This window comes from Falco naumanni, chromosome 6, assembly GCF_017639655.2.
Source record: "Falco naumanni isolate bFalNau1 chromosome 6, bFalNau1.pat, whole genome shotgun sequence".
NCBI classification, from domain to species: domain Eukaryota; kingdom Metazoa; phylum Chordata; class Aves; order Falconiformes; family Falconidae; genus Falco; species Falco naumanni.
In genome coordinates, this window is record NC_054059.1 from 72,674,466 (window position 1) to 72,701,669 (window position 27,204).

A 27,204-nucleotide genomic window follows, 5' to 3' on the forward strand; every position below is an offset into this window, starting at 1 on the left:
GAATTTACCGCTGGAGCACGGCGCAGATGGTGGGCACCAGACCCCATGCCGCAGCTCTGCTCCGTGCAGTGACACCATTGTTTTTTTTATTAAACCAGGTGTCTGACAAGGTGTGAAAACGGCTCTGGGGCAGTTTTCTGATCTCCCCAGATCCCGTTCCACTCCGTAGCAGGGGCTACGTGCGGTCTCGGTGCTCGGTTTAGTGGGTGAGTGCTCCCCAGCACCGTGAGGGGGCCTGCCGGTGCGCGTAACACCAGGGTGGAAATGACTTGGGTTGTCTCCGGCGGAGCACAGCAAGAAGGCACACGGCTCCTGCCTCCAGCCCTGGATTCAAGGCCATGAGGAACTGCTCTGTGCTCTGGAAACTGGGAAACTACCCGGGGGGCTGGGGGTGACAACACCATTAACAGCATGACCACAGCGCCATTAACAGCATGACCAGGATGGGGAGACGTGGGGCGCGCACACTCCTAGCTGGCAATGCGCTTTTTTAAAAACTTTTTTTTTTTTAACCGAGTGGCTCATTTCAAATATTTTTACTGTAAAGGAGGCAGAAGGCTGCAGGCCGAGGGCTGCGAGTCCCCGCTCGCCGGGCAACGCTGCCATCTGCCGTTCGTGCGGCTCCCGCAGGGTTTCATCGCGCAGCTCGGTGCCAGTAAGATCACGGACAAACCGGCCTCGCTGGTGCAGGAGGAAAAAGCGATCCGGCGTGGCTCCGCAGCCAGGGAGCAAGAGGCAGAGGTGGGAGAGGCGCCGGAGCGCAGCCATGCCGGCAGCGGAACCAGCGCCGAATTCACAGGGAGAACCAGAGCCAGCCAGACGGCCGTGCCTGCAGCCAGGCCACGCTTGTGGAGCTTGGGCACAGGGGCAGCAGCCATTGGGATGGACAGACAGACGGATGGGGAAGCTCAAAGGGCTGCTCAAGGGAAAACTCACCCCTAAAAAGCAGCAGAGACATTTTCAAACGTGGCAGAATCTAAAAGTTTGCCTGTTCTGGTAGGGGAAGATGTGCAAGCAAGCACGCTGACTGCACGCAGAAATCAGTTAAGGTAACACTGGCACAGTTTGCACAGAATAACATTTAATCCTCCCCACCGAAGAGCCATTTCACACCGTATAACTACTATCACCACACAAGACGACTACCTGCTGTTGGGCACTAGCACAGCACCGCCGAGACACAGCAGCGTCTCCTCCCAGCGTCAAGCTCAGCTCTGGCCCAGGAGGAGAGCTGCCAGTGCCTATTCCTGGTCACTTTAGCAATTTGAATTTCTTCAGGTGCTGGTGCACTTGGTCCTTTGGGTAGGGCCGGAGCGCCAGGCAGGTGGCCACGTTCTCAGGCTGCTCGGTCCACACTTCGTGGTCTATGTCGTGCTGCTTCAGGGTCTCTGCCAGTGCCGTCAGGGCAGCCTCATCTGGAGCCTGGGGAAAGACAGTCTGCTGTGAGAGCTGGGGTGGGAAGCGGTGCTGGATACTTGCAAGAACTGTGGGGATGAGACAAAGAAAGACAGCTCACCCTGGGGACAGTGGCCAGGACACGGAGGCAGCCAGCTGCCTGCACAGGCGTAAGGATGGGCAACCCCAAAAGGCATTTTGTTCCTGCAGGCCCTGGCTGCACCGCCAGCCTCTGCAGGCACTTGGGGTAGCAACTAGGGGCTGTGAGCCAGATCAGGTGTAAACCTTCAAAAGTGCGTTGTGTCCCCCCCCCCGGAAAGCTGGCCTGGCTCGGTGTGCTAAGGCAAACAGCCCTGCCCAGCCCCACGTCTACACAAGGGGCTGCCCCCATCACCGTCCTGAACTTCCCCTCACGAAGCCGCTGCTGCGGTCACGGGGGCTCACCGGGAGTAACGGCGGCCGCGGGACGGTGAGGCGGGCGGGACGACAGGCCGGCCCCGGGGGAGGACGAGTCCCGGCCAGCCTCCCACCCCCTGCCAGGCCCGGCCGGCGCCGGGGGTGCCTCCACAGAGCCAACACCGCCTCACCGCCCATCACAACCCCGCCCCAACATGGCCGCCGCCCGCCCCGCCGAGGCGAACGCTCCCGGCCTGCCCCGCGGCTCCCGGCCTGCCCCGCGCACCTCCAGCACCACCGTGCGCATGGCGCCGCCCAACTCCAGGTAGGCGCGGGTGTCGGGGTGCTGCCGGTGCGCATGCGCGGCGGCCAGGGCGGCGTGGCAGCCCTGAGCTACCACCGCGCCCAGCGGCCACGACCGCGGCGGCCGGCCTAGGTCCCCGCGCAGCACCACGTATTGCACCAGCGCCGCCACCGCCGCCGCTCCAGGCGCCGCCATGCCGCCGTACGGCGCCGCACAGCCTGCCGGGAGGCGCGGCCGCGCGCGGTGCCTGGCGGGAGCGGGGCGGAGGCAGTGCCGCCGCCATTTTGTTGTACGGCAAACGGAGGGAAATGGCGTCAGGGAGGTGACGTCCTTCCGGCGGCGCTCAGGCGCGCAGTTTGAGCCCCGGTTGTCTGAGGTGGGTGCGGGAGCTGTTGGGGACCCGGGACCCGGGCCCCTACAGCTGCCCCGGCGCGGCCCCCTCAGCCCGCTTGGTGCGGAGCCCAGGCTGTCTTGCGCCTCGCTTGTCCCCGTCCCCCGCGGCCGCGGCCTAACCCACCCCTCCGTGCGGGGGTTCCTCCCTGTCCCCTTGGCTGTGGCGGCTCTCCGGGGCGCCCTGCTGGCGGGGGGAGCTGAATCCTGTCCGTTCCTGCGCTCCCGGGGGGGTTCCTTGTGGGGCCGGCGTGAAACTGTGGCTTGTAGGAAAGTGGCGAGTTATAACGTGTCTTTTCAGCCATCGGCCCGTGGGATTGTCCCCGCGTGGGGCCGGCCCGGGAGCCAGACCTGCCCTTGGTGCTTCTCTGAGTCCCGTTGTAGCGGCAGGAGGAAGATCCCTGAGGAAAAGCTCTTGCTACCTCCACATCGCTGCTTGCCCAGGGACGCAGCCTGGCCGAGGAACCCGCTGCCTTGCTTACAGGAGAGCGGCGAGGGAAGATGGAGGGGGGGAAAGCTTGTGCACCGAGCGGTGAGTTACCTGGGGCGCAGGGTGCGGGACATCCAAGTGCCAAGTGTGGCCTTCCTGTAGGAGTGAGCCCTGAAGTACCTGGGGCCAGAGGCGACCCCCTGGTTGCTTCAGTTGCTGAGTTGTATCTTGAGTAGCTCTCAGCTGATATAGGGATGGGGGGCTTTGTTTCCCTGATCTGTGGACTGGGTTAAAGGTGGAATGGGGAATTGCAGCTCTCCTGGGATCAGGGACATCAGGACTGGAGTATTTGCTAGCTTATTCTGCTTTTCAGGAGCTTAGCTAGCTGCTGTGGGACACCCCAGTGTTTAGGTTCTTGCTGGCCCTCAGCCTCACGTTTAAAATTCCCAAAAGCCTCTTTCCTGGATCTTTGCCTGTCTTCTGCCCCTTTGCAAAGTTATTGCAAGTGTTTTTGTTATGTATCTGCACTGGACCTACTTTGTTTCTGTTGCTGCAGTGCAGACCACCAATAATCACAGCTTGGATTTTTGAGCGTATGTGGTGGTTTGATGCTGGCTGAATGCCAGGTGCCCACCAAAACGACTCTATCACTCCCCTCCTCAACCAGATAGGGGAGAGAAAATACAACGAAAAGCTTTTGTAGATCAAGATGAGGACAGGGAGATCACTCAGCAATTACTGTCATGGGAAAACCAGGCTGAACTTGGGGAAAATTAGTTTATTACCATTCAAATCAGAAAAAAACACCTTCCCCCACCCCTCCTTCTTCCAGGGCTTAATTCTTGATTTCTCTCCCTCTTCCCACCCGAGCAGGCAGGGGACAGGGAATAGGGGTTACAGTCGGTTCATCACACACTGTCTCTGCCACTACTTCCTCTTCACACTCTTCCCCTGCTCCAAGTGTGGGGTCCCTCCCACAGGAGACAGTTCTCCCTGAACTTCTCCAAGGTGAGTAGGCTGCAGTTCTTGACACACTGCTCCAGCATGGGTCCCCCACGGGGTCCCAAGTCCTGGCAGCAAAACAAACCTGTTTCAGTGTGGGCTCTTTTCTCCATGGGTCCACAAGTCCTGCCAGCAAACCTGCTCCGGTGTGGGCTTCCCACAGGGTCACAGCCTCCTTCAGGCATCCCCCTGCTTTGGCTTGGGGTCCTTCCCAGGCTGCAGGTGGAGATCTGCTCCACTGTGGGCCTCCATGAGCTGAGGGAAATCTGTACTGTGGCACCTGGAGCGCCTCCTCCCCTCCCTCTGCGCTGACCTGGGTGTCTGCAGAGCTGTTCCTCTCACATAGTCTCACTGCTCTCTTCTTGGTACAGGTATTTTCTGGTTTTTTTTCCTTCTTAATATGTTATCTCAGAGGCACTGCCGCTATCGCTTGTGGACTTGGCCAGCAGTGGGTCCATCTTGGAGCCGGCCAGCATTGGTTCCACTGGACATGGGGGAAGCTTCTAGCAGCTTTTCACAGAAGCCACCTCTGTAGCCACTTTCCCTACCAAAACCTGGCTATGCAAACCCATCACAGCGTGTCATGCTTTTCCTCGCAGGAGTGTTTGCTCACCTGGAAATGCTGGAGGTGCAGTCTCATGAGGCAGCTGTGAAGCAGGAGGAAATGGAGCAGCAAGAAGAGAAGCTGGCCAGGCTGAAAGCAACAGTTCAGGAGCTGAGACTCCGGAGGGATGAGCTGCAGGCTAAAGTGGATCTGCAGCAAAAGGGGGTGAGAAAAAGGCTTACTGCAGAGATTGGGCAGAGGGCTCTGGTGTGCTGCTGCTCTCAGAGGGTGGATTTACTGAGGTTATTCATATAGAGCCAACTGTTATTTTTTTATTTTCCCCAGGGCATACAGTCCTGGTGTCCCCTCTTTTCAGTACCATATAGTCTAGAACTGCTGGATCTGCTTGGCTGGAAGTTGTGTGGCCATTTCTGAACTATTTTGTTGAGTTTTTCTCCCCTTCTCTGCTTGAAACACCATCTCGCTTTTCTCAGAGCCAGGTTATTATTTCTCTGTATCCTGACTGTGTTCCGTGCAGGTGACACACTTGTGTCAGCGATTTTTGACCTCTTCTCTTCTGGCTTTTGTAGCAACTTGGGAAAAAAGGAGTCGTGCTGCCTCCGGCACAGCCCAGTGCTCAGGCTGTTTTGGAGTGGAAGATAAAAAGCCTTAAGGCCATGCTGCGGCTCTTTTACCTCACAGGTAATGTCTCAAAATTTTGTGTTCTGCCAATGGCTGCATTTCTGGGGTGCTAAATTCCGGTAAATGAACCTGATGTGAAGTGTAACTTCCCTGTTAACACTGCTGCTGTTGCGCTTGAAGCCATTGAAATGCTGGAAGAGCTGTAACTTTGTAATTCCCTGCCTTTTGCAGGAGGCCTCTGGGATGTTGCAGGAACTCTTATTTACTTTATTTAGACTGTCTGGATTTTTGAAAACTACCTTAGGAATGAAATCTTTGGGAATTAGGCAGTTCAATATCCAGTGGTCTGAGTCTTCCAAGCAAGCTTGTGAGGTCAGCACCCTCTTTTCTTCTGCTTCTGAGCTTTTTTTTTTTAAAAAAAAAAAATGGTTTCCAATGACAGCCACCTTTGCATTCTGGAAAGTGTGAGGATGTGAGTCCGGCTTGATGCAAGCGGGCTGAGCCCTGCCATGAGCACTCCCACCGTGCTGCTTGGGGCAGTGAAGCACTGCCTTCCTCCACCCAGGGTGCCCCATTTGTCCCTGTCACGTTGGAGCCAGGACTGTGTTTGAAATCAGCAGCATAACTCAGTTATTGGGAATCTAAGCTACCATTAAGCTTGCTGAATTCATTAGAGGTCCCTTAATAAAAAGTTGCCCTGTTTTTATGTTGCTGAACTCTTGCAAGTCATTCGGCCTCCTAGGGAGCTCCCTCAGCTAGCCTAGGAGGAGGACAGAGCCTCTCTTACCATCTCTGTTGCCCCAGCCAAGCTGCAGTGGTGAGTTAGAGTAGCGCTCAGTAAACCCTCTCTCTCTGGACCCAAGGGATCAGCGGGAAGCTGACCAAGAAGGGAGTGTGTTTCTGCATCAGCACGGCTTACGAGGGCACCTACTTGGATTCTTACTACCTGGACCTGCTCACCGAGCCAGAAGTGCAGATTTACCGCCACTCTGTCCCCATCTTCATCCCCCTGGAGGAGATAGCCAAGAAGTACTTGCAGACGGACATCAGGCGCTTCTTGTCTGTCCTGTCTGACCACCTGAATGCTTACGTTCAGAGGAGGTACCAGGCAGACCAGTTACAGGTACCAGTGGCCGCAGCACTTTTGTTCACCCTTCTTTTTTCCTTTGGTGTACCAAGTGTTACGAGTCTCTGAAGTGCTGGGGGGAATTTTTGCAGTTTTCTTTTTATTGAGTGCTCATGGTTCTGGTTTTCAGAACTTCACAAACTATCATGTGACTATAAACTTGGTTGCCTGTTCCATCGATTGTCAGGTACTTGGATATTGTATTGTGGCTCATTTAAAGTTTACTGTCAAATTCCAGAGCTCCCTAAGCTGAAATAGCTGTCATCTCTAAAAAGCCACCGGAGGGTGTGGCTTTAGGGTGCGCATGGCACTTGTTTAAGTCTTTCCTGTGTAAGGTTGCTCAATGTACAGTATGTGTCCAGTGCTGGGCTCCCCAGTTCCAGAGAGACTGGGAGCTGCTGGGGAGGGGCCAGCAGAGGTGACCAAGCTGCTGAGGGGCTGGAGCATCTCCCTGGTGAGGAAAGGCTGCGGGAGCTGGGGCTGTTCAGCCTGGGCAGGAGAAGGCTGAGAGGGGACCTGAGCGATGCACACAGGTACCTTAAGGGCCAGTGTCAGGGGGCCGGGGCCGGGCTCTTGTCAGCGGTGCCCAGCGACAGGACAAGGGGCAACGGGCACAAACTGCAGCACAGGGAGCTCCGTGGGGAGAGCAGGAAAAACTTCTTTCCCTTGAGGGTGCCAGAGCACGGGGACAGGCTGCCCAGAGAGGCTGTGCAGTCTCCTTCTCTGGGGATGTCCAGAGCCCACCTGGACATGATCCTGCGCAGCTGCTGTAGGAGAGCCTGCTTGAGCAGGGGGTGGGCTAGGGGATCTCCAGAGATCCCTTCCAACTCTGGCAATTCTATGATTTGGGTATGCCCGGCTGGTATAGAGGGTGCACTTGATGAGCTCCCAGCCCTGCGCTGATGGGCTCCCTTCCTAGCTTTGTGTTTCAGTTGTCTTTGTCCCTTCAGAAACACTTTTCAGACCAGATAGAAGGAAAGCTGCAGAGGAACTCCTTGTGTGACTTGCTGGTCTTTAATTACAACGTGTCAAGGAAAAGCAAGACCTTTCTGTTCAAGGTGAGGCTGCTTTATGGAGATCTCTGTTGCAGCCTCCCCACTGAAGCAGTCGTTTCCTGCGCATGTAAGTTGCTGGTGCGGAGTCTCTCTGGGGACGTGGGCTGGGCAGACCATACTGTGGTTCTGCACATGGATGGGTTTTTTTCCCTAGTTCAGTTTGGGGACAAAAGGCAGTAAGCTGTCAAATTGCTGAAGGAGAACAGATTACAGAAGTGGTTGTGTGCAACTGGTGTTGGGTCTTGAAGCAGTTGTAACTCATCCCTAGCACAAGAGCACAGATCTCTTGCAATACTGGCAAGATGGGATGGCTGTGGGGAGGGAGGGAGGATGGGGCTGAGAAAGGAAAGGTGTGAGTGCAAGCTTGGATCATTTCAGATGGACGGGATGCTTGTTTGCGGTTTGCAATTACTGGGAGTGCAGACTCTGGTACGGTCCCAGCAGGATCAGGATGCTGTTTTCACAAGTTTCACAGCTAGAGCTCAGCCTGTGCTAGTGCACTGTGCACACGTGGGAGAGCCTGGTGAGCAAGTGCAGCCAGAAACTGGGAAGCTGTCAGTCTCCATCACAGTGACTGTTTGTTCCAGTTGACTTATGGCCTTGGACTCATTTCTGATCCTTGAAAACCTGGCAGCCAGCCTTGTGATCTTTCCCTAGGGTGGGGTCTAGCTGTAGGCAAATAAGGCAGGATTTTTTCAGCATCAGGAATTTCTCTCTCTCAGTGCATTAAGATAAATGACTAATTGAGGCCTGGTGTTGGGCTGTCTCGTGTGGCCAGGCAGGCCCTAACTGCCCCTGCTGCCCTCCTAGGTGTGCTGGCATGTATTGCAGTGCAATGGCAGGGAGAAAGAGGCAGGAGCGAGATTTATCGTCCCTTAGAAAGGATGAGGGATGCTGCAAAATACTGGTAACAAAGATCTCTGCCTGCAAAATCTTTCCCTGATGCCACCTACTCCCCCTCCTCTGTATCAGCAATGCCACCTCCTCCTAGTACGGGAAAGACTGACTGCAACAGTGAGTGTCTTGTGCAGCCCTAACACCGTGGCACGGCTTTATCACAGATCCACGCTATTTTCTGACTGGTTATTACAGATCCCAAACGGGGCTGAGGGATCGTTTGCCCATCTGTCTGCCTGTGTTTTCCAGACACGCCGTGTCCTGCTTTTGGCTGGCTGGGCTGTGGAGCGTGTGGACCAACATGCAGCTAGATGGAGCTCTGAACAGAGCAGCTAGGATTGATAATCTCTGCTCTCTGCCATCAGGCACAGTCTCAGGCCTGCTCCTGCCAGATCGTTGGTTAGGCTGGAGGAGTCATCGTGTACTGAATCAACAGTTCCCCCTCTCCTTTCCTTGCAGTAGCCATCCCTTTGTAGGTGATGTTCTGCCTTAGCTCACAAATTCTGCGCTAAGAGAGGAGCTGGGGCTGGGTGAGGCTGCCACGTAACTGTCCTCGCCTGTCAGCAGTGCGTGTTTCTTAAGGTACTTGTTCTTTCTGCAGCCATCAAATCCCATGAGGGAGCTGCAGGACGCCAAGGGTTAGGGAGGAGAGCAAAGGGTTATGAGAAGAAAAACTATATAGCAAGGGAGAGGGAAGGACTCCCTAGGGACAAGGGAGGAATGAGAAACAAATAGTTTTATGCTGGCAACGTGGTGTTCCTTTCCCCACTGATCCATCTGCTTCTATCTGCCAGCGGACGCTCCCGCATCTGTAGCAGAGATGGCAGCAGCTCACTCGGGCCTGTTTCGCCGTGTGGCCCTGCACAAAGCCTTCCGCTCCTTCGGCAGCGCCTGAGAAAGGGTGGATGGAGCACTCACCGTGAGCCACCCCGGCTTTCCTCAGTAACGCAGCTCCCTGAGCTCCCCTGCCTGTGGGGAGTGATCACGAAATGCAAACGTTTTCTGTGGACCGCAGCGATGCTGCTGGAAACCCCAAGGAGCGACTGGGCCAGCTTGAACCTCGAGAGCAACGTTTCCCTGCAGCTTTCGGGTGCCTGTTGTCACAGGTAACCTTTCCTCGGCACTGTGCTGCTTGCTTGTTTGAGCGCTGATCTCTGCGGTTGGTGCGGCAGAACTCCACGGTTGCAGGAAGCCTCTCACAGTTGGAATCAGAAACGACACGAAAACTTCAAGGTCTTTTTTTCAGTGGCGATGCCCTGGGCGTCAGCACCATGTGCTTATCCAACACACCTCGAAAGCAGGGAGCAAGTGGGGTGAGCTGTGCCCTGCTTACTATAGCCAGGCAAGGATTTCATGTTAGAAGCTGCAAGGGGTTGAGGGACGGAGGTGAGGTTTACGTTAGTGCCAGCTAAACCCATGCCCTCGTGCAAGCTGTGTTAACCACCCCACGAGCAGGAGCGCTGAACTTCCCGGAAAATTTCACACCAGCGGTGCCTTTACACGTGCTCTTTCCTTCCCTTTAGGCGTGGGGCAGATTTGCTGGTGTCCTGTCGTTGTGCTTCAACTCTGGATCAGATCTTTGAAAACTTGTTTTGTAACAGTACTTTAGCAGCTTATTAATAAAAGTTCTACGTTACTCAAACTGTGGTGTTAAAAAAAGAAAAATCTTTTGATTTCCTTTAGCTTTATAATGTGGTTTAGTAGAATAGAATGGCATTTAAATGACAGATATATATATAATGTGGTTTAAATGACAGTATTTTCTCCTGTCTCACTTTTATTCCAGTCCCACGTGTGATAAGGCACAGGGAAAGCCCTTTGTAATTTTTTTTTTTATTCTTTCCGTCATCATTATAGCTCCTGGTCCAGATTGAACTGAACAATTTGTTTAGTTTTGAGTGTCGTAGCTCCAGGTAGTGAGTCCCGCTGCTGACGTCCGTAGAGGAAGGCTCGCAAGGCTGACAGCTTGCAGCTCAAGCTGCTTTCGGAGAGCTGACAGCTCGTGGGGTGAGCATTTGCTCGCTTGCTCGTGTTTGGAGGGGTTTGGGCTTCTGAGTATCTGCTCCTGCTGCCAGCTGTGCATCATCAGAAAGCATTTTTGTTACCCCGCATCACTTTTAGTTCTGTGGTTGTCATTTCTATGAAAAGTAATGGAAAGCAGGAAAAGCGCTGCTTGGTGTCACCCGTGCCGGGGGGCAGCTGTGAGTTTGCAGAGGCCAGGCTGGGGTGCCAGCCCCTGCCCTAACCTTTGTGCACTGTCCTGCTGAGGGGAGGCAGAGCCCTGACCTGGCAGTGGGGTGAAGGCCCGGGCTGCATGTTTTGGGGAGATCTGTGGGAACCGGACACTTCAGCTGCGAGGGTGAGGTGCCGCAGCTTGTCACTGAAGCAGCTGTGGCAAAGCCAGGCTTAACCCAGCTCTTGGTCACGGTCCCCTGTTGGTGTGGGATAGAGGGAGGTGGGTCTGGGCCATAAGACCCACTGCACCCCGGGGCCTGTATCCTGGGGTACTCGGAGGGCTGAGTCAGGGTTTCTTCCCCTCTCTGCATCGCTCCAGGTCCCCTTGGGTGCTGCTTGCACCCACAGCCAGGCCCTGTGAGCACAGGGACAGCACAGCGCGGGCTGTGGATGTGCATTTTGTTTCCTTGAGCCTGCGGAGGTGGGGATTAAACTCCCATCTCGTTCGTGTCACCGTTCCCAGTGTTTGGTACTCTGCTGCCAGAGCCAGCAAGGGCCAGCAGCACATGCTGCCGGCGGGAGGTGCTCAGCCCCAGCACCAGCCTCCCGTTTCAGGATCCCTCCAAAACCAGCATCCCTTTGCAAAGGCAATCGATCGAGCCCTTCTCGCCATATCCAAAACCCCAGAACAAAGCAGGCGCAGAATCGGTCTTTGAAATTCAACTGCTTCTATTCAAGAAACTAGCGGCAATTACGCTCTGCGCTCCCCATCTGCCCCCAGCCCTGGCAGCATCGGGTTTAACGCTCCGGTCCCCTCCTCTGCCGTTCCCTGGTCCTCTCTTCCATCAAGCGACAGCAAAAGTGGCAGCAGCCCACCGCAGTGTGTGCAGGACAGTGTCCAGGCGAGCGTGAGCCCCACTGCGGGGAGGGAACGGGGACAGTTAAAAATATAAATGTCAATCTGTACTCTTATATATATTTATATATCTGAAATACACAATATTGGTTCCTTTTTCTTCTTCCCCGAGTCCAAGGCGGCCCTGTGCTCTCCATCTCCCCAGTCTTCTAACTACGGTGGTTTGTGACGAGGATGGACTTGGTACGAACTAACAGCAAACCCCGGATGCTCCTGGTTTGTAGCTACCGCTCCCAGCACATGGAAGAGACGCGGCGTCTTCCCATCCGGCCCTGAGTTTGGATCTCCTCATGCCCAGCTGTGGCAGCCAGGGCCCACGATGCTACTTTAACATCACTGCCGTCCCCCCGCCTGCCGGGTGACGCCCGGGATGCCCGGGGAAAGGCAACTGCGTGGCCCCAGCCCCGTGCCCACCAGGGGCTGCCAGCCCACGTGCGCTTGCACGCAAGCGTGACCAGCCAGAGGAGCCCCCGGGGCGGCCCCGTGTCTCCCTCCTGCTCAGCCACAGGCGCGATGGAGCAAAGCCCCCCCGAGACCTCCGGCGGGGGCTCGGAAAGGGTCGTGCGAAGGGGTTGGTTTCTCAAGGTTGGGTGGGATGGACGTCCCCGGTGGCGGGTGCCAGGTCCTCCCTGAGCCGCCCTGCTCGGCGCCGGGAGGCGGTGGCTGTGGTGGTGGGTGGCCAGGGACCCTCAGGAGCTGTCCACCACCTGGTGGGGCAGGGTGACGGAGGAGCCGTTGACAAAGGAGCCCTGCTTCTCCCGGCCCTTGAGGAAGAAGGTGAGCAGCTCCCCTTTGCCTTTGACGTAGATGGCTCCCCGGCGAACAAAGCGGAAGCCGTACTCCTTCAGGATGAGGTGGGTCTCCTCCACCACCTGCGGGGACAAGCGAATGTGGTGGGACGCTGGGGGGTCCTTGCCTGGCACATGACATGGGGAGCAGGGACCCTCATGTGCGGCTCAGACAACAGGTCTACCCACCAGTCCCACCCCATGGTCTCAGGTTGCCCTCTGAGCATCACCTTAGCCCATACGTAGCTCAGAGGAGCCCCACAGCCAGCCCCACCCCTTCCAGATGCTCCCGGCAGCGCTTTCTCCCTCCCACCCAAAGTGTGGGGCATTTTGAGGGCTGCAGCTCCCCCCCGGGTTGCTCATTTGTCCCCCCCTTGTCACCCCACCTGTATGTTCCCCATCACGCCGGTGGACTCCATCCTGCTGGCCACGTTGACTGTGTTGCCCCAGATGTCGTAGTGTGGCTTGCGGGCACCAATGACACCTGCCAGCACGGCCCCCTTGTTCATGCCTGTGCAAGACAGAGAGTAGACGTCACCTCCATGGCTGGTGACATGGACAGGACACCCTGGTCTGCAGGAGGGCAATGAGGTTCCCCCCACCAGCCCTGCTGCCGTCAGCTCTCGAACTAGAGCTGCTGCCCAGCGTCCCACTGCTTGCAGGGAAGGAGGGGCAGGGGGCGCTGAGGCAGACCCTGCCCCACGCTCCCAGACTTGCCTATGCGGAGCATGAAGTTGTTGAAGGACTGGTAGTTGATGTTCATCAGTGTCACCTTCATGGCTAAGGCAAAGTCGGCCAGGTCGGCCAAGTGCTGCCAGCGCTCCTTATCCGAGAGGGTCTCCTTCTGCAAAGGCGGCACGGGTCAGGCCTGCCCACCCCTTTGCCCACTGTCCCCCCACCGCAGGGACCCCTCACCTTGGTGGTGTAGCCGTTGGCGTTGGCATCAGGGGTCACTCCAGAAGCCGCCATGTAGGTGCTGCCGATGGTCTTGATTTTGGTGATGCAGCGGAACTGGGGTTCGTCCAGGAGCTGAGCCATGGAGACAAGGCCCTCAGGTACCCCTGGGGCCACGGCAGGTCCGTCTGCCCCGAGATGGGGCAGGAAGGGAAGGTCTGGCCAAGCCCCACACCACCCACATGGCCAGCTCTGTACAGACTCACCGCGTCGAAGTCGGAGATTATCTCGTTGAGGAAGCGCAGGCACTCAATGCCCCCGTTGTTGATGCTCTCCTCCGTGTAGAAGTCGGCAAAGTTGGGGAGGGAGGCAAACATGACACCAATCTCATCATAGGACTGGCTGTACAGCTCCTGGGGGTGGGACGGTGGCTGTGAGCCAGGGATGTGCCCACGCATGACACCAACACCTCCGGCAAACCCAAACCCTCCCGTGAAGCCATCTTCCCTCGGCACGTGTGAAAAAATGAGGGTGCTCCGCAACCGCGCCTTGCACAGCCAGGACATCACCTTCATCCAACCAAAGATACTCAGCCACAGCCCATGGCAAAGCCTCCAGGGCTGGAGCCTGCCGCCCACCCCCCAACAATGGGGGCAAATACACCCGCCCCGGGTGCCCCTCACCTCGTCCCGCTTCTTGGAGCCCAGGAAGTGCCGGGCCACGTGCTCGGGCAGCATGTTGGTGACAAGAGCCTCATTCCAGCGCCGCATCTCATAGACCCGCTCCTTCTGGTCATGGACATCAATCTTCCAGAGGAAGAGGGTCCTGGCCAGCTTCTCCACCTGTGGGGGGACAGGGGGGATAAGGCTACACTCCCCATTCCCACTCACCAATGGGTCCCCTCCAGCGCTGGGAGCATCCTGGCTGCTGGGGGGCTGGGGACAGCCTGGAAGAAGGCTCTGGGACAAGGTGAAGCCCTAACTGGGGACATGAGACCTGCTCTGAGGTGCGAACGGGACCCTCACGGGGCTGGTATGGGCTGTAGGCCACCACATTGCTGCCCACCCCTGACCATGGGGGCGAGACGGAGGTGGTCTCTCCACTGATGTGAGCCTGGAGAGCCCTTGGGTAGGCTTCTTTGGAGAAGAGCCAGAGATGCTGTTCACAGCTGGGGACAAATCCTTCTGCCTTGGAGCTTGCAAAAAATAAGGGCAGGGGGCGGGGTGAAGATGCAGAGGGGAGGGGAGCTTCCCAGGGTGGGCAGGGGCTGCAGGTGAGGATGCAGAGGGGAGAGGAGCTTCCTAGGGTGGGGGTGGGGGGAGTCACTCACATGACGAGAGAAGTAGTAGAAGCTGAGCATCACGATGAAGATCATCGCTGTCACGGAGTATTTGGAGGGGACCAGCGAGGACCTGCCGGCACAGGCAGCAAGGCATGGGTGGATGGTGGGCACGGCTGTGGCCCCCAGAAGGTGCCCACCCCTCTGCCACCCCTTACGTGCTTTGCTGACCACGGTGGCGGTCATACTGGTCAAAGATGTGCTCCCAGGCGTAGATGTTGACAGCGCCGGTGGCCCCAGTGATCAGCACCATGAGGGTCAGCTTGACCATGTGGCTGACCTGCACCAGCATGATGGTGGCCACCAAGGCCAGCAGGGCAATGTAGCTGTAGTACTTGGGTTGCTCCCCACAGCCGCCTGGCCGCAGTGGCCCCACCGTCCCGTTGCCTGTCCTGCCGTGGTCCTGCCAGCAGCTGAGCTGGGGGCACGAGGGCAGGGTGAGGAGGGGGATGTGGGGACAGGGTGCACCTTTCCAGGGGCTGCATGGCCACCCAAAGGGGCAGGGTGCTTTGCAGAGCAGGAGAAGGACAGCCAGCCTAAATTTCCCCCACTACAGTGCAGCTCTGCTAATTGCTTTAACGATCAGCTGTGCAGAGTTATGGGCTGCTTGGATGGGGGTTGGAGCAGGCTCAGCCCCACTGGCACCCAGGCTGGTGGCTCACCATGTCCACTATGTCGGCCATGGTGACGATGATGATGGCGGCCATGGCCCAGGTGTTGCGTGCCCAGCGGGTCCTGTCAATCCAGGTGGAGAAGGCCACGAGCTTTTTAGGGAAAACCTGCAGGGAGAGCAAGGTGGGGGGGGTTTGCCCAGGTAGGACACGGTGATGGGGCATCATGGTGTCCCACCACCATGAGTGGTGAGCCCACCCTGTCTCACCCGGGGGAAGATGGCAGCCAACGAGCAGAGGGTGAGGATGAGCAGGAGGATCTCCCCGACTATGAAAGTCACGTAGTTGGCCACCAACCTGCCAAAAGAGCCAAGAGGGAATGGGTTTGAAGCCCTACGCGGCTGGGCCACCCATCCCCACCACTTCCCTGACATACCAGGGGTCAATGAAGACCTCTACCAAAGCAGTGAAGAAGAGGACAACGCAGGAGCAGCTGAAGGCGGCTCCGCTCTGCTTCTCCTTCTCCACCGAGTAGCGCGTCTCCATCTCGGGGTCAATGAAGCGCATGGAGAGTCGGAAGGTGCTCTTCCCCTTCAGCCTGCTGGCAGCATTGCCCATCAGTGCCTGGTGGCCCCGAGGACTCGCCCAGCCACGCCAGGACATGCTGCCAGTTGGGGTGACTCACGCCTGCACGGACTCGCGCTCCAGCAAGGCTTCATTGAGCAGCTTGTTGAGCTCCTGCTCGTTCTGCGAGGCATCGATCACGCGCTCGGCCAGGTCCCGCAATCGCAGCCGCCGCCGAGGGTTGGGGAAGGAGGGGTTCACGGCCTGCCCCGGCACAGCCCAGGCATCAGCACGGCCATGCTGGCACCGGTGGGATGTTCAGCCACTCCAGCGTGGCTATCAGCAGCCAAAGGCAGGTGAGCTGCTGGAAAGGGAATGCTTCCCACGGGCTGTACCTCTCCATCCTCCTCCCCGCTCTCCAGGGTGCCCCTCACCCTGGCGTCGGGCTCCTCAGGCTCCTCGGGGCTGGCGCAGGCCAGGCTGAGGCTGCCGTTGCGCTCCTTGGTGTTGACCAGCGGCGGGGAGCCACCGTGGGATGAGGTCAGCGACAGCTTCTGCAAGGCGAAGGTGGTGGGTGGCGGTGCGGTGTCCCCCCACTCCAGCTTGCCACGGCACCGGTGCCACCACTCACCACCCCATTGATGCCGTTGCGCAGGGGCTGCTTGGGGACCACGACGAGGTAGGTGATGATGCCCTTCTCCTTCAGGTACTCGCAGCGTGAGCCACCTTCACCCGGCTCCACCTCGAACTCACCCTTCAGGCAATCCATAGTGCTCTGCGAGATGTGCACCCGCCTGCCGGCACCGGGCACCAGTGTCACCCCTGAGTGCAGGGCACGCCACGCCCATCCCCCACCTTCCCCCCTGGAGATGCTCACCCAGGGATGCCGCCTGCCTCCATCTTGTTGGCCACGGTAACGTCGGTGGACCACACGTCATACTGCCAGCGCTTCTGGCCCAGCACCCCCCCCAGCACTGTCCCGCTGTGCACCCCCACCCGCATGTCCACCGCCGTCTTGGTCTTCTCCCGCACATAGCTGGGGTGGGGGGAGAAGACAAGGATGATATGGGGGTGACCCCCCTCCCAACCCACCCCCACTCCACCCCGCAGCCCGTTCCCCCATCATTAAATGTCACTCCTCCGTCTTTTAACGCATTTCACAGAGGCTGGACACCTGAAAGCCCTCAGGCTGCACCCCAGCCCACCAGGACCCCCTTGCCCACCCTGGCACCCCTCCCTGGGAGTGAACGGCCCCACTCCCGAGGAGAAAGCCCTTACGAAATGGCCTCCACCATGGCCAGCCCCATCATGATGGAGCAGACGGCGTGGTCCTCCCGGTACTCGGGCAGCCCGCAGATGCAGTAGTAGCAGTCACCAAGGATCTTGATGCGCAGCTGGTGGTATTTCTGGGGACAGGGGGGCACGCTGTCAGCCCCACCCCCATCAGCTGGGATGCCCCCCCCCCCCTCCAGCCCCCTTGCCACCTCCATCCCTCTCTCCCAGGCTGACCTTGACCCACACAGAGGTCTCCCGCGCCCAGCAGAGACACAAATAATCGGATTTTCCATTCCCACCCAGCCTCCCCCGAGGGCTCGGCCAGGAGCCTGGCTGCACCAGCCCTATTTTTGCAACACAGGGCAGGGCGCCTCCAGCATCCCAGAGGAGTAATACTTTAACCTCCTCATCCCCATCCTGGGATGCAGCTTTGGGCTGGGGCCAGGGTGGGGGGTGGCTGAGACCTGCCCCACTCATTACATGCCAGCCCGAGGAGGACTCACGGCTGCCAGCTTGTCGAAGCGGGCGAAGAGCTCATTGAGGAGCTTCACCAGCTCCTGGGCGCTGCAGGACGAGGACAGCTGGGTGAAGCCCACAATGTCTGCGAAGAGGATGCTGCAGGGAGCAACAGTGAGCGGCTCAGCCCCGGCGCCCCCCACCCTGGAACCCCCTTCCCCACTCTCCCCTTTCGCTGGGGCACCTGCACCAAAGAAAAGGCTGGTTTGTGACATGGCTGAAGACGATGCTCTGCAAACCATGGCTGGAGCAAAAAGGGGCCCCAGGCCACAGTCTGGCTGGTAGCCATCCCCTCTCACCCTTTGCTTTAACTGTAAACCACCCCAACCTCTCCCATTTTTCAGCCAGGACTGCAAAATAGATATTTTTGGGAAAAAAACCAAAACAACGCACAAAAACAAAAAACCAAAAACCCTGAAGTGTTTTTCCCATGAGGATGGCACGGGGGTCACACAGTGAAGGGACAGTCCTACCTGACGTTCTCATGGCGGTACATGTACATGGTGTTGAACTGCTGCATCTCCTTCTGGCTCGGGTCCTTCTTCATGTCCTTCAGCATCTCATCGGCCACGTGCTTGGGCAGGATGGAGAGCATCAGCCGCTCCTGGGGGATGGGGCAGGGAAGAGAGTTTGTCACGACACGATGTCCAACCTGTGCCAAGTGCAGCAACCCATGGTGCAAACCCATACTGCAAATCCATGGCGCAAGATACAATCTAAATGCATGGTGCAAATGCACGAGGTGAATCCATGCTGCAAATGCACGATGCAAATGGATGGTGCAAATGCACTGTCTAAATACATGGTGCAAATGCACGGGGTGAATACATGCTGCAAATGCATGGTCTAAATGCACAATGCAAACGGATGGTGCAAATGCACTGTCTAAACGCACGGTGCACATGCACGATGCAAACAGATGGTGCAAATGCACTGTCTAAACGCATGGTGCAAATGCACAGTAGAAACACATGGTAGAAATACATGGTGCAAATGCACAGTCTAAATACATGGTGCAAATGCATGGTGTGTGCCCTATGGTCTAAACACTCCCCTCTCCATGAGGACACAGAGCAGCAAAGTGACATTTCCAAGTTCTTGGGCCCTCCTGCTGGACCCAGCCATCCCCGGAGGATCCCAGGGCCCAGCCAGATCCTTAGCCCAACCTCTCAGCCACACGTGGAGGGGGAGAGAGTGGATCAAGCCACGGTGGAACAGGAGCTTTCCTCCAGGCAAGGAGAATGAGCTTGGAGTGGGGTGTCCCAGGGCACCCCAGGGAGCTGGGAGCCATCACCCCGACTCCAAACTTGCACCCACAGGTAGAGGAGATGCACCCATGAGTGGCACATCCCCCTCGGCAATGCTCTGCCAGGGATGCCAACCACTGCTTTTACCATTTTCCTCCCTATTTTACAAGTTCTCATCAAGATTTCTGCAAGCAGGAATAAATCCCAGCCAGGGGAGGATGGGAGTGTGGCAGGGTGGCTGCAGTGCCCTAAAGCTTCCCTGTCCCTGGAGCCGTGAGAAGGAGGGACAGTCCCACACACTTATTTGACAGCGGCTGATGAGCTGCAAAATTTGCATGTGCACCCCAGATCCCTTCTGCAGACACGATACAGGGCCCAGCCCTCGCTGGGAGCTTGAGAATCAAAATGCATTGGGTTGTCCAAGCTTTTATCGGCCCAAAAAAACCTGGGACACGGTGCTGGGAATGTCTGCACCGAAGTCCCCCAAGGTCCCTGTGAGCTGCTCCAGGGTGCCCTGCCCCCGGGGGTGGGTTGGTGCTGGGTGCATGGACCTGGGTTAAAGCACACCAGGGAGGATTTATCCATTTAAAAGCATGGTGGGTATCCCACATCTACGTGTGGAACTCAACCAAGGTCCCCCAGGAGGATCAAGCCCACTTGGGGACATCACACCCATTGCTGTCCCCACTGGCCCTGCAGCCCTGGTGCCAGAGAAGGGATAGATTGGCCCTGCTGTGTGAGGATTTGCACTAAATGTAAGTAACTCAGCTAATGAAGCGGGTTTTCCCCTGGGACGGAGCGGGGGTTCTGTGCGCAGCTGCAGTGGGGCTGTTGCTGGAGGAACGGCACTGTGTCCCTGTCCCATCGCCATCCCTGGAGGCTGCCGGTGGGGAGGCGTGCAGGAGCTCCCGGCTCTCCTCAGCTCCCATTATCCCTCTGCCCGTGGGGCTGCTGGTTCAGCCCCCACTAATGGCCTGCAGGGGAGAGGGGATGGATCCGGCCGCCAGCATCACTCCCTGCCCCATGGCCCCCCTGCCCCGCACCACTCGGCCTTACGTGAGCAGCCCTTCCTGTAAGATCATGGGCTATTTTTAGCTCAATTCCCTAAGGAAAAAGCTCATGTGATAATAATCCTCATGTCCTTTCCTCCACCCCTCTGAACCCACAAGCTGGGACCTCGAGGGTGTCCTCACTTGGGGCATCCCCCAGCCCCAGGATTTGCCCTCATGACCCAAACCCCTCCGTGGACCTAACCCCGTATTAGACATCAGAGCATCCACCTAGGGTTTGCAGCAAAGACGACACTGGTGGTGCTGGCCTGGCCCTGCCACATGTCTCTTGTTGCCATTGGGAGCAAATTGCTGGCAGCAGATCAACCAGATAAGAGATGGAAGATGAGGAGGGAGGCCCAGATAAGGCACTAAAATTAGCCCAGCTGGTCACCGGATGGCGGCTGGAGACACCAGGGCTTGGACACAGCCAGCTGGCACCACGATGCCGCTTCCCCCCGACCACTCCTCTTGCCAGGCCACCACGGCATGGTACCAGCACGTGGGGGTCTGCCACAGCGGGCATCGCTCGTGGGGAGAGCAGAGAGCGGCTGGCTGTGCTTGCTTGCTGCCAGCTCTCCCTTCCCTGCCATGGTCTGTGGCAGGACCGGTCCAGGGAATGGCCAGGGCCTGATAGGGACCTGCTGTGTAGCCATGCCTGGGGACAGGGACCTGCTGCGTGGCCATGCCTGGGGACAGGGACATGCCACGTGGCCATCTCTAGGGAAGGGGACCTGCCACATGGCCGTGCCTGGGGACAGGGACATGCTGCATGGCCATGCCTCGGGTTCAAGGACCTGCCATGTATGTGGCTATGCCTGGGGACAGGGACCTGCTGTGTGGCTGTGCCTGGGGAAGGGGATCTGCTGCACGGCCATGCTCAGGGACGGGGACAGCTGCTGGTGGCCTTGGCAGGAGCTGGGAGGTCCTGGAAGAGGACAGTCACATGGGGAGTCCCCAAACTGGGCACATGGTGCAAAACTACAAACGTATTTCCCACCTGGGGTCCTTCTGTCCCCATTGCCACCCCCTGCACTGTCCCCATGCTGTCCCCTTGCCCAGCCATGGCTCCTACCTGCTGCTGGCTCTGCTCCTCCAGGTTGAGCTTGACCTCGAGGGACTGGCGCGCTTCAAGGAAGGCTTTGCGGTGCTTGCGGTCAGCCATGTAGTAGGACATGGTGCCCACCGTGATGGCGCAAAGGTAGATGGCAACATTGGACAGGATCTTTGGGGACAGAGAACAGGAGACAGGGGTGAGCAGAACCACGGGGAAGCCCATGCGTGCCTCGGGGACAGCACCGGTGCCACCACAAATCCCTGTTTGGGCAGCAGAGCCTGATCAGTGAGAGTGGAAAAAAGTACTCAAGTGCTGGAGGAGGACATAAAATACATCCTGGAGATAAACCACCAAGCCACAGCCACCGTTAACTGCTGGGGGGACTCATGGGGACCGTCACCGTGGCTCTGCGGGAGGGGTCTGGCTGGGGATCACACCCTGAGCATCCCGGGAGACCCCGTGGTTCCCGCGGGCTGACTCTGCTTCGTTAAAGCTTGCAGAGATGTTTTGGAAAAAGGCAGCAGCTTGGCAGGGGCTGGGAGCAGCCCTGGGGGAAAGAGCTGCTGAAGGCCAGCAGCTCTTGGTGGCTCACGTACCAGCCGCTCCCCCCACTTCTGCCACAGGAATTGCACCCCTTTGTGCAGGAAAATCTAACAAAAACATGGCCAAACTCTAAAATCGTACATTTACATATGCTCCTGCCCCTCTACGACCCTCTCAACAGCCAAAGACATAAGCACGGGAGATGGAAGCCCCAGGGTGCTGCTGGCTGTGACAACCCACCCGTCCTCTTTAAGGTTTCAAAGGCACATGGCACAGAGGCTCGCTGCCTCATCCCAAAGGCTGGATCCATCCCATCCCTGGGCTGGACCCTGTCCCCATGGGCAGAAGCCTGTCCCATCCCACAGGCTAGACCCCAGCTCCGTGGGCTGGACCCTGTGTCCCTGCAGCCCGGGAGGGGACGGAGCAGATTTGCAGATGGAAGCAAAGAGCCCTTGGTGGAAAATATGACTGATGAGGAAAAGTTGGAAGAATTTGGTTTGTTTAGTCTAGAAAGGGGAAGAGCGACAGGGAGGATGTGATAACAGGCTCCAGCTATGCCGAAAGGGCAATGGGGACATAGAGACGTCCTTCTACCCTGCAGGCCATGGGCTCCATCACAGCCGGTGCAGAGGAGGCAGCGGGAAGAGCACGGAGCTGTTCCCCAGCTCATCTCCAGGAGGGATGTGCCCCCATGCTCAGCATCCTTCTGATTCCCAGCTCCCCTGCACTGACTGTCCCGCCCCTGGTCCCCATAGCCCATATCCCAGCTCGGTCAGAGGAAAGCCCTAACATGACCCCGGTCCCGGGGGGTGCCTGTCCTCAGAGGTTTTGTCACTTGACAGCATCAAGCCCTGAGCAGCCCGGTCTCATCCCATGGAGATAGGGAGGAGCTGCCAACCCCTTCCACGCAGGGGGAAACTGAGACAGTGGGGAGCCCGGCCACGTGCAGAAATACGTAAGGGCTCTGGCACTGGGGGTCTGGGTGCTGGCCACAGCACTGGGCCAGGGCTGACAAAATGATTTGCAGCAAGGAAACTTGTTTTTTCAGGGGGAAAGAGCATAAGGAACAGGGGAGAGCGCCTGGGACCCTCAGCTGGTGCCGCAGGGCTGGATCCTGTCCCAGGTCCCACCATCACAGCTGGGGATCCCCGGGGAGCCCCTGGACCCACGGCACAGCAGATGGTGAGCAAGGAGCCGCCTGGAGGTGGACACTGAGAAGAAACCCCCAAAACAAGCAGCCACTTGCTATTTTTACCCAGCCTCTCAAGTTGTCATGACAACGGGCCATTCTACTGGGGTTCAATGGCTTGGGACAGCTCAGCACACGGGGACCACTGGAAATCCTGGGGACCAGCTCACCTGGCACCAGACGGCACAGCCACGTCCCACACTGAGCACTGTCCAGCTGCATCCTGCAGCCATACAATGGATGCTCAGCCCCAAAAACCTCCCTCAGCATGTGTCCCTGTGCCCTGAGCTGCAAAACACCTCCCAGGACCCCAGCTACTGCCGGGAAAGCCCCGACATGGAGGAGGCCCCGCTGCTGGCACAGTCACTGGTTATTATTTGCACTTGGTAATCTGGGGGCAGATGGAGCAAGATATGTGCAGGAACGTGCACCACCAGCGGAACAAGCCTTATCCCTCCTTCCCCATCCAGCCCCATCTGCATCCCGCAGGAAAGGTGCCAGTAGGATGTACCAGGACCATCCAGTCCAGGGCTGGGTCATGGCCTGAGCCTGGGGATGCTTCACAGCTGGTTTATGCGCAACCATGGCAGGTACAGCCTCAAACGCTGCCAAATTCCAGCTCCCTGCCACAATTCAGCCTTTGGGCTTCTCCTCGGTGGTTGGCAGTGGGGCAGAAACTGCCGGCATCTCTCACGAACCCCCCCGAGCTGTGCCAGCCCCGCTCAAGCGACATCCTCCAGTTCATCCTATTAATAGCCATTCCCTCCAGGAGCTGCACCACCGGCTATAATAATAAAGCATATGATGTTTATTTCTGGACATAATGTTCCTCCTTTTGCAGCAGGCAGAGGCTGAGGCATGCCGCGTTGCCAAGGTTTTACCAGCCCTGGACTCTCCGTGCCACGGCAATGATTAACACAGGCGGCGCATGCCTGCTGCTGGCCAAGGGGATGCCTGCATGTCCCCTTGCCTCCCGCATCCCGGGGCTGGTGGCAGTGAGAGGTTTCCTTGCCTTTGGATCTGCCACGTGCCATGCTCGTATCCCAGAAAAGGAGCAAAACCTGGGAAAGCCGCTGCTGCACTGGGGTTTCTCCTGTGGGTACAGTGCCTCTGGCCGGGCACCACTGGGAGGGCACCCATGCCGCCACCCCAGCGCCCAGCCTGGCAGGCTCCAGAAACTGTGCCCAAAAAGTGTTTTTCTTTGCAAAACCCTGTGTGATACCAGGAGATGTCCCAAGCCAGGGGACGAGCCCCAGACCATGCACTCCAGAGACAGGGTGAAAACAGGATCTTCAGGCTTTTTGGAGAACAGGCTCCATTTTGCAAATTCCCAGTGTGACCACAGGCTCATTACTTCCAAAACCTCTCAAAAAGTGAGTAAATACCCTCCTTTTCCCTTCCTATTTAGGCTGGGAGCAGCTGGAGCTCTCCCAGGACCTGACCCAGAGCATCCCAAATTCCTGTAGCATCCTCCCACAGAGCCCACATCATTATGGGGCAGAGTGGATGTTTCCAGCGGGATTTTCCCTGCTGCCGTCAACAGCCACCAGCACACAAGTTCTCAGCTCTGGCCGTCCCCCTGCCCTGCCCCCCACCCTGGCTATGGAAAGGCTCCCCAGGTCATTGGGTCCATGGCCAGCCAGTAGAGAAAACAGTGGGAGGAAAGGGATTCAGCCAAGACATGAAACCCACTAATTTAGGGAATAAAACCAGTGTCTAGCTGCTCCACTTGGGTGATTCCCAGGAAATATTAAGGATCCAATGGGCTGGGGACCGCTCTCTCCCTGTCTGACCCCCCACGTCCCCTCCTTTGCTGTGTGCGTGAACCAATGGCCCAGCCTTAGCGCCACGTTTGGGCTAGGGGACACCATTTTTTCCAGGTTTGCTGGGGCAGAAAATCACCCCAAAGCATCCCTAGGCACGAGGCTGGGTGATGGGCATTGCCCAGGGACCAAGCTGGGACCAAGCTGCCGCCCGACTTCCTCCTGGGAAAGCTCCAGTGGCTGTTTGCAAGCCCAGAAGCTGGGCTCCTGCCACATTTCAGCTAAAAATAGCCATTTGGGGCCATTTTTAGCCATTTTTGAAATTCAAAGGGAAAGTGGTACAAGCAAGGCCGCCAGGCAGGGTGGATGGAGGAGCACACGGTCCACCCTGCCTCAGTTTCCCCAGCAGCCCAACCGCAGCCCACATGTCCACATACCCCGGGTGGCCCCTGGGGATGGATCCAGGCCTGCAGGGCCAGGTCTGTGGCACCCAGCTTGGGCGGGTGCTCCTGCACACTCCAGCACCCCACTCCCATGGAGACTGATCCCCAAGTATGTTTTGGGGAGCCCCCTGCTCCCAGCAAACACTACAATCAGCTCACAGGGTCCGGATCAACCCCGGCTTTAGCGCCAGAACATAAGGACAGGGATGGACCACACGGTAACTCACGGAAACACCACATGGGGATGATTTTCCCTTCACCCCTCACCACCACCAGGGACCCCACATCCCCCCGCCAGCCCCGTACCTGTCTCAGCAGCGTGCCCTCGTCCAGGGCATCCTGCCGCTGCTGGGCGATGGTGACACCGAGCACCAGCGTGTGGATGCCGCAGGAGATGGCGGTGATGAGCACGATGGGCGCCAAGCGCAGCGGCAAAGTGATGAAGAAGGAGAAGACGAAGAAAGCCTGCCAGCCCACCGTGTCGCTGGCCTCGGGCGAGCGGGAGAAGTTGAGACCCAGGTAGCAGAAGATCTGGGCCAAGATGAGGACCCAGAGGATGTAGGGCAGGAACCTGCGGGCCACCCGCTCGGGAAGCAGCCTGTACTTGCAAAGGATGAAGAGCAGCACATGGGCAACCAGCCCGGCCGCTGCCGCCAGCAGCGGGGCCAGCTTGTCGGCGGTGTAGACCACGGCGCACATGACGAGGACGTAGCAGTCGAAGAGGGCGGCAAAGACCACCAGCACCAGGAGGGTCTCGTGGCGTTGGCGGCGGAAGTAAGTCTGGTAGAGGTTCTCCAGGGACTCGGGAGCGAAGGTGAGGCGCATGAAGCGGGGCAGGCAGAGGCAGGGTCCCGAGCTGCGCACCGTCACCTCGTGGGTGCGACCCACGCCGCGCTCGGGGTCCGACGGCAGGCTCACCGAGTAGTCTGCCGAGTACTCGGCCGAGCACTCGGGCTCGGAAAAAGCCCTGTTCCTGGGCATGGCGGTGCCTTCCCCTGCTCCGGCCCCGCAGCGACACCGCGCTCCCCTGCACCCCGCGATGCTCACCGGGGCATCGCCCGCAGCATCCCCGCCTCGCCGGCCACGGAGCCGCCGGGCCGCTCCCCTTCCCCCGCCGCCGTCACCCCCGGACCCGCGGAGCCGCCGAAGGAGGGGAAGGGGGGTAACGACTATAAATAGCGGCCGGGGGGGCTGGGGGGGGCGAGAGGCGAGCGCCCGCCCGCCTGCCAGCTCCCTCCCCGGCCCCTGCGCACTGCCAGGTTGCAACCGAAGCGACGCGGAGCGGAAAGATGTCGCGATGCCTCCCTGCTCTTCCTTCGAGGGCAGCCGCGCCGGGGGGCGAGCCCCGTCGCTCCCGCCGTCCTCGCCCCCCTCTCCCAGGCGCTCCGCTCCGCGGGGACGGCTGCCGAAGGGCCGGGGGGCCGCCCCGGAGCCCACCGCCCGCCGCAGCCCGGGGAGCGCAGGTGCGGCCCCGCCACAGGCAGCGATTCGCTTCGCCTCGCCCGGCCGCCGGCAGCATCCTCCGGCGGCCCCGCCGCCCCCGCGCCCTACGCCCGACGCCGCCCGGCCCCGCCGCCCCCCTCCGTCTCCGCGGGGCCGGGGGCGAAGCGGCGGAGGCGGCGGCTCCGGCCGCCGGGGCATGGCCGCGGCTGGGGGCGGGGGATGAGCGGGCCGGGCCTCCGCGGGGCCGGGGCGGGCCCCGCCGCTCCCCGCCTCCCGTAACCCCCGCGGCGCCGGCTGCGGGGCGGCGGCCGGTTGCCGGGTGGCTTTCGTCCCCATCGCGGCCGCCCTCGGCCCCGGCTGCCGCTTTCCCGCTGCCCGCCCCATCCTCCTCATCACCCTCCTCCGGCAGCCCGCGGACCCCCCGCACCCGCACCGCCTGGCTGACCCCGGGTGCCAGGGACCCCGGCCCCGGGAGGTGCGGGGCGCCGGGCCACGCTCCCTCCGCACCCGTAACCCGCCGGGCTGCCCTTCGCCCCACTCCGCCGGCCCCATGGCCCTCCCTGGGGTCACAGCCAGCTGCCCCAAGGAAACCGGGGGACACCTCCGCCAGCACTGCCCAACTCACCCCAGAGCGGCCCACTCCCTGCTGGCACCCCCTCAGAAGGTTCCCCCTCCTCTTCCCCGTGTTTCAGCCGCCTCCTGCTCCCCTCCTGCACCCCCGCACCTAGAAAACCACCTGCAGTTCCGAGCTGATGAGACAACCCTGAACCAGCCCCCCCCTGCCCCACCACGAGCTCGCGCCGATACCTGGGAGAACCATGCTCAGCCCCACCGCACCCCCCACGCCCCACCGAACCCCCACACGCCGGGGGCACGGTGCTGCCAAGCACCCTCGCCCCACCGCTCTAATGAGAGCCCCTCTCGGCCTCCTTGCCGGGGAAGTAATTGCTTCTGTGCAGTAATTAATACCAAAAGGAGAACGCCAAAGCCAGAGGTCCCCCGAGGTTTGGGGCATGCTTGGCAGCACTCCCAACTGCCGCAGCGCAAGAGCAGCACAGGCAGAGTGTGGGCAAGGGCTTGGGCTGCCCAGGCTTGTGCGTGCCTCTGCCAGCAAGGGACAGGGACAGAGCCCTGGCCGTCCATCCTGGGACATGGGGGACCCCAGGCCAACCCATCCCAGGTTGGCCACGGGCAGGGAGCCCTGGTGAGGA

The 27,204-nt window shown here is 59.1% G+C and overlaps 3 protein-coding genes across 4 annotated transcripts; 1 reads left to right on the forward strand and 2 right to left on the reverse strand.

The window, feature by feature from the left end:
• Positions 1–1,063: 1,063 nt before the first annotated feature.
• PTRHD1 (peptidyl-tRNA hydrolase domain containing 1) lies at positions 1,064–2,290 on the reverse strand. The gene is made up of 2 exons (XM_040599363.1): positions 2,078–2,290; positions 1,064–1,422 (listed from the first exon to the last, which is right to left on the reverse strand). The coding sequence occupies exons 1-2, from the start codon at positions 2,288–2,290 to the stop codon at positions 1,252–1,254; spliced, it is 384 nt and encodes a 127-aa protein (XP_040455297.1). The 3' UTR covers positions 1,064–1,251.
• A 94-nt stretch (positions 2,291–2,384) lies between these two features.
• Positions 2,385–9,823, forward strand: CENPO (centromere protein O). The gene is made up of 7 exons (XM_040598401.1): positions 2,385–2,471; positions 2,787–3,017; positions 4,517–4,686; positions 5,052–5,163; positions 5,967–6,226; positions 7,180–7,351; positions 8,976–9,823. Exons 2-7 carry the CDS (start codon positions 2,987–2,989, stop codon positions 9,074–9,076), a joined length of 846 nt encoding a protein of 281 aa, XP_040454335.1. The 5' UTR covers positions 2,385–2,471; positions 2,787–2,986; the 3' UTR covers positions 9,077–9,823.
• Positions 9,824–11,067: 1,244 nt separating this feature from the next.
• On the reverse strand, positions 11,068–26,164 carry ADCY3 (adenylate cyclase 3). 2 transcript variants are annotated; one of them, XM_040598398.1, is made up of 20 exons: positions 24,857–26,164; positions 20,631–20,780; positions 17,733–17,863; positions 17,247–17,358; positions 16,747–16,874; positions 16,346–16,504; positions 16,100–16,262; positions 15,864–16,022; positions 15,590–15,732; positions 15,341–15,502; positions 15,174–15,261; positions 14,956–15,072; positions 14,452–14,711; positions 14,285–14,366; positions 13,638–13,796; positions 13,221–13,367; positions 12,976–13,089; positions 12,778–12,904; positions 12,447–12,571; positions 11,068–12,144 (listed from the first exon to the last, which is right to left on the reverse strand). In XM_040598398.1, exons 1-20 carry the CDS (start codon positions 25,529–25,531, stop codon positions 11,962–11,964), a joined length of 3,384 nt encoding a protein of 1,127 aa, XP_040454332.1. In that variant the 5' UTR covers positions 25,532–26,164; the 3' UTR covers positions 11,068–11,961. The 2 variants fall into 2 exon arrangements, with proteins under 2 accessions (XP_040454332.1, XP_040454334.1); XM_040598400.1 differs by lacking the exons at positions 14,285–14,366; positions 14,452–14,711.
• Between the last annotated feature and the right edge of the window lie 1,040 nt (positions 26,165–27,204).

Excerpts from the sequence above, each read along its gene's own strand:
- CENPO (XM_040598401.1), top strand. The coding sequence starts at position 2,987 with ATGGAGGGGGGGAAAGCTTGTGCACCGAGCG. Across the intron at positions 4,687-5,051 it reads TGGATCTGCAGCAAAAGGGG|CAACTTGGGAAAAAAGGAGT; the intron begins GTGAGAAAAAGG and ends TGGCTTTTGTAG. Across the intron at positions 5,164-5,966 it reads GCGGCTCTTTTACCTCACAG|GGATCAGCGGGAAGCTGACC; the intron begins GTAATGTCTCAA and ends TCTGGACCCAAG.
- ADCY3 (XM_040598398.1), bottom strand. The coding sequence starts at position 25,531 with ATGCCCAGGAACAGGGCTTTTTCCGAGCCCGAGTGCTCGGCCGAGTAC. Across the intron at positions 17,864-20,630 it reads AGGAGCAGAGCCAGCAGCAG|GAGCGGCTGATGCTCTCCAT; the intron begins GTAGGAGCCATG and ends CCCATCCCCCAG. Across the intron at positions 13,797-14,284 it reads TCTACTACTTCTCTCGTCAT|GTGGAGAAGCTGGCCAGGAC; the intron begins GTGAGTGACTCC and ends GTCCCCCCACAG.
- PTRHD1 (XM_040599363.1), bottom strand. The coding sequence starts at position 2,290 with ATGGCGGCGCCTGGAGCGGCGGCGGTGGCGGCGCTGGTGCAATACGTG. Across the intron at positions 1,423-2,077 it reads TGCGCACGGTGGTGCTGGAG|GCTCCAGATGAGGCTGCCCT; the intron begins GTGCGCGGGGCA and ends GTCTTTCCCCAG.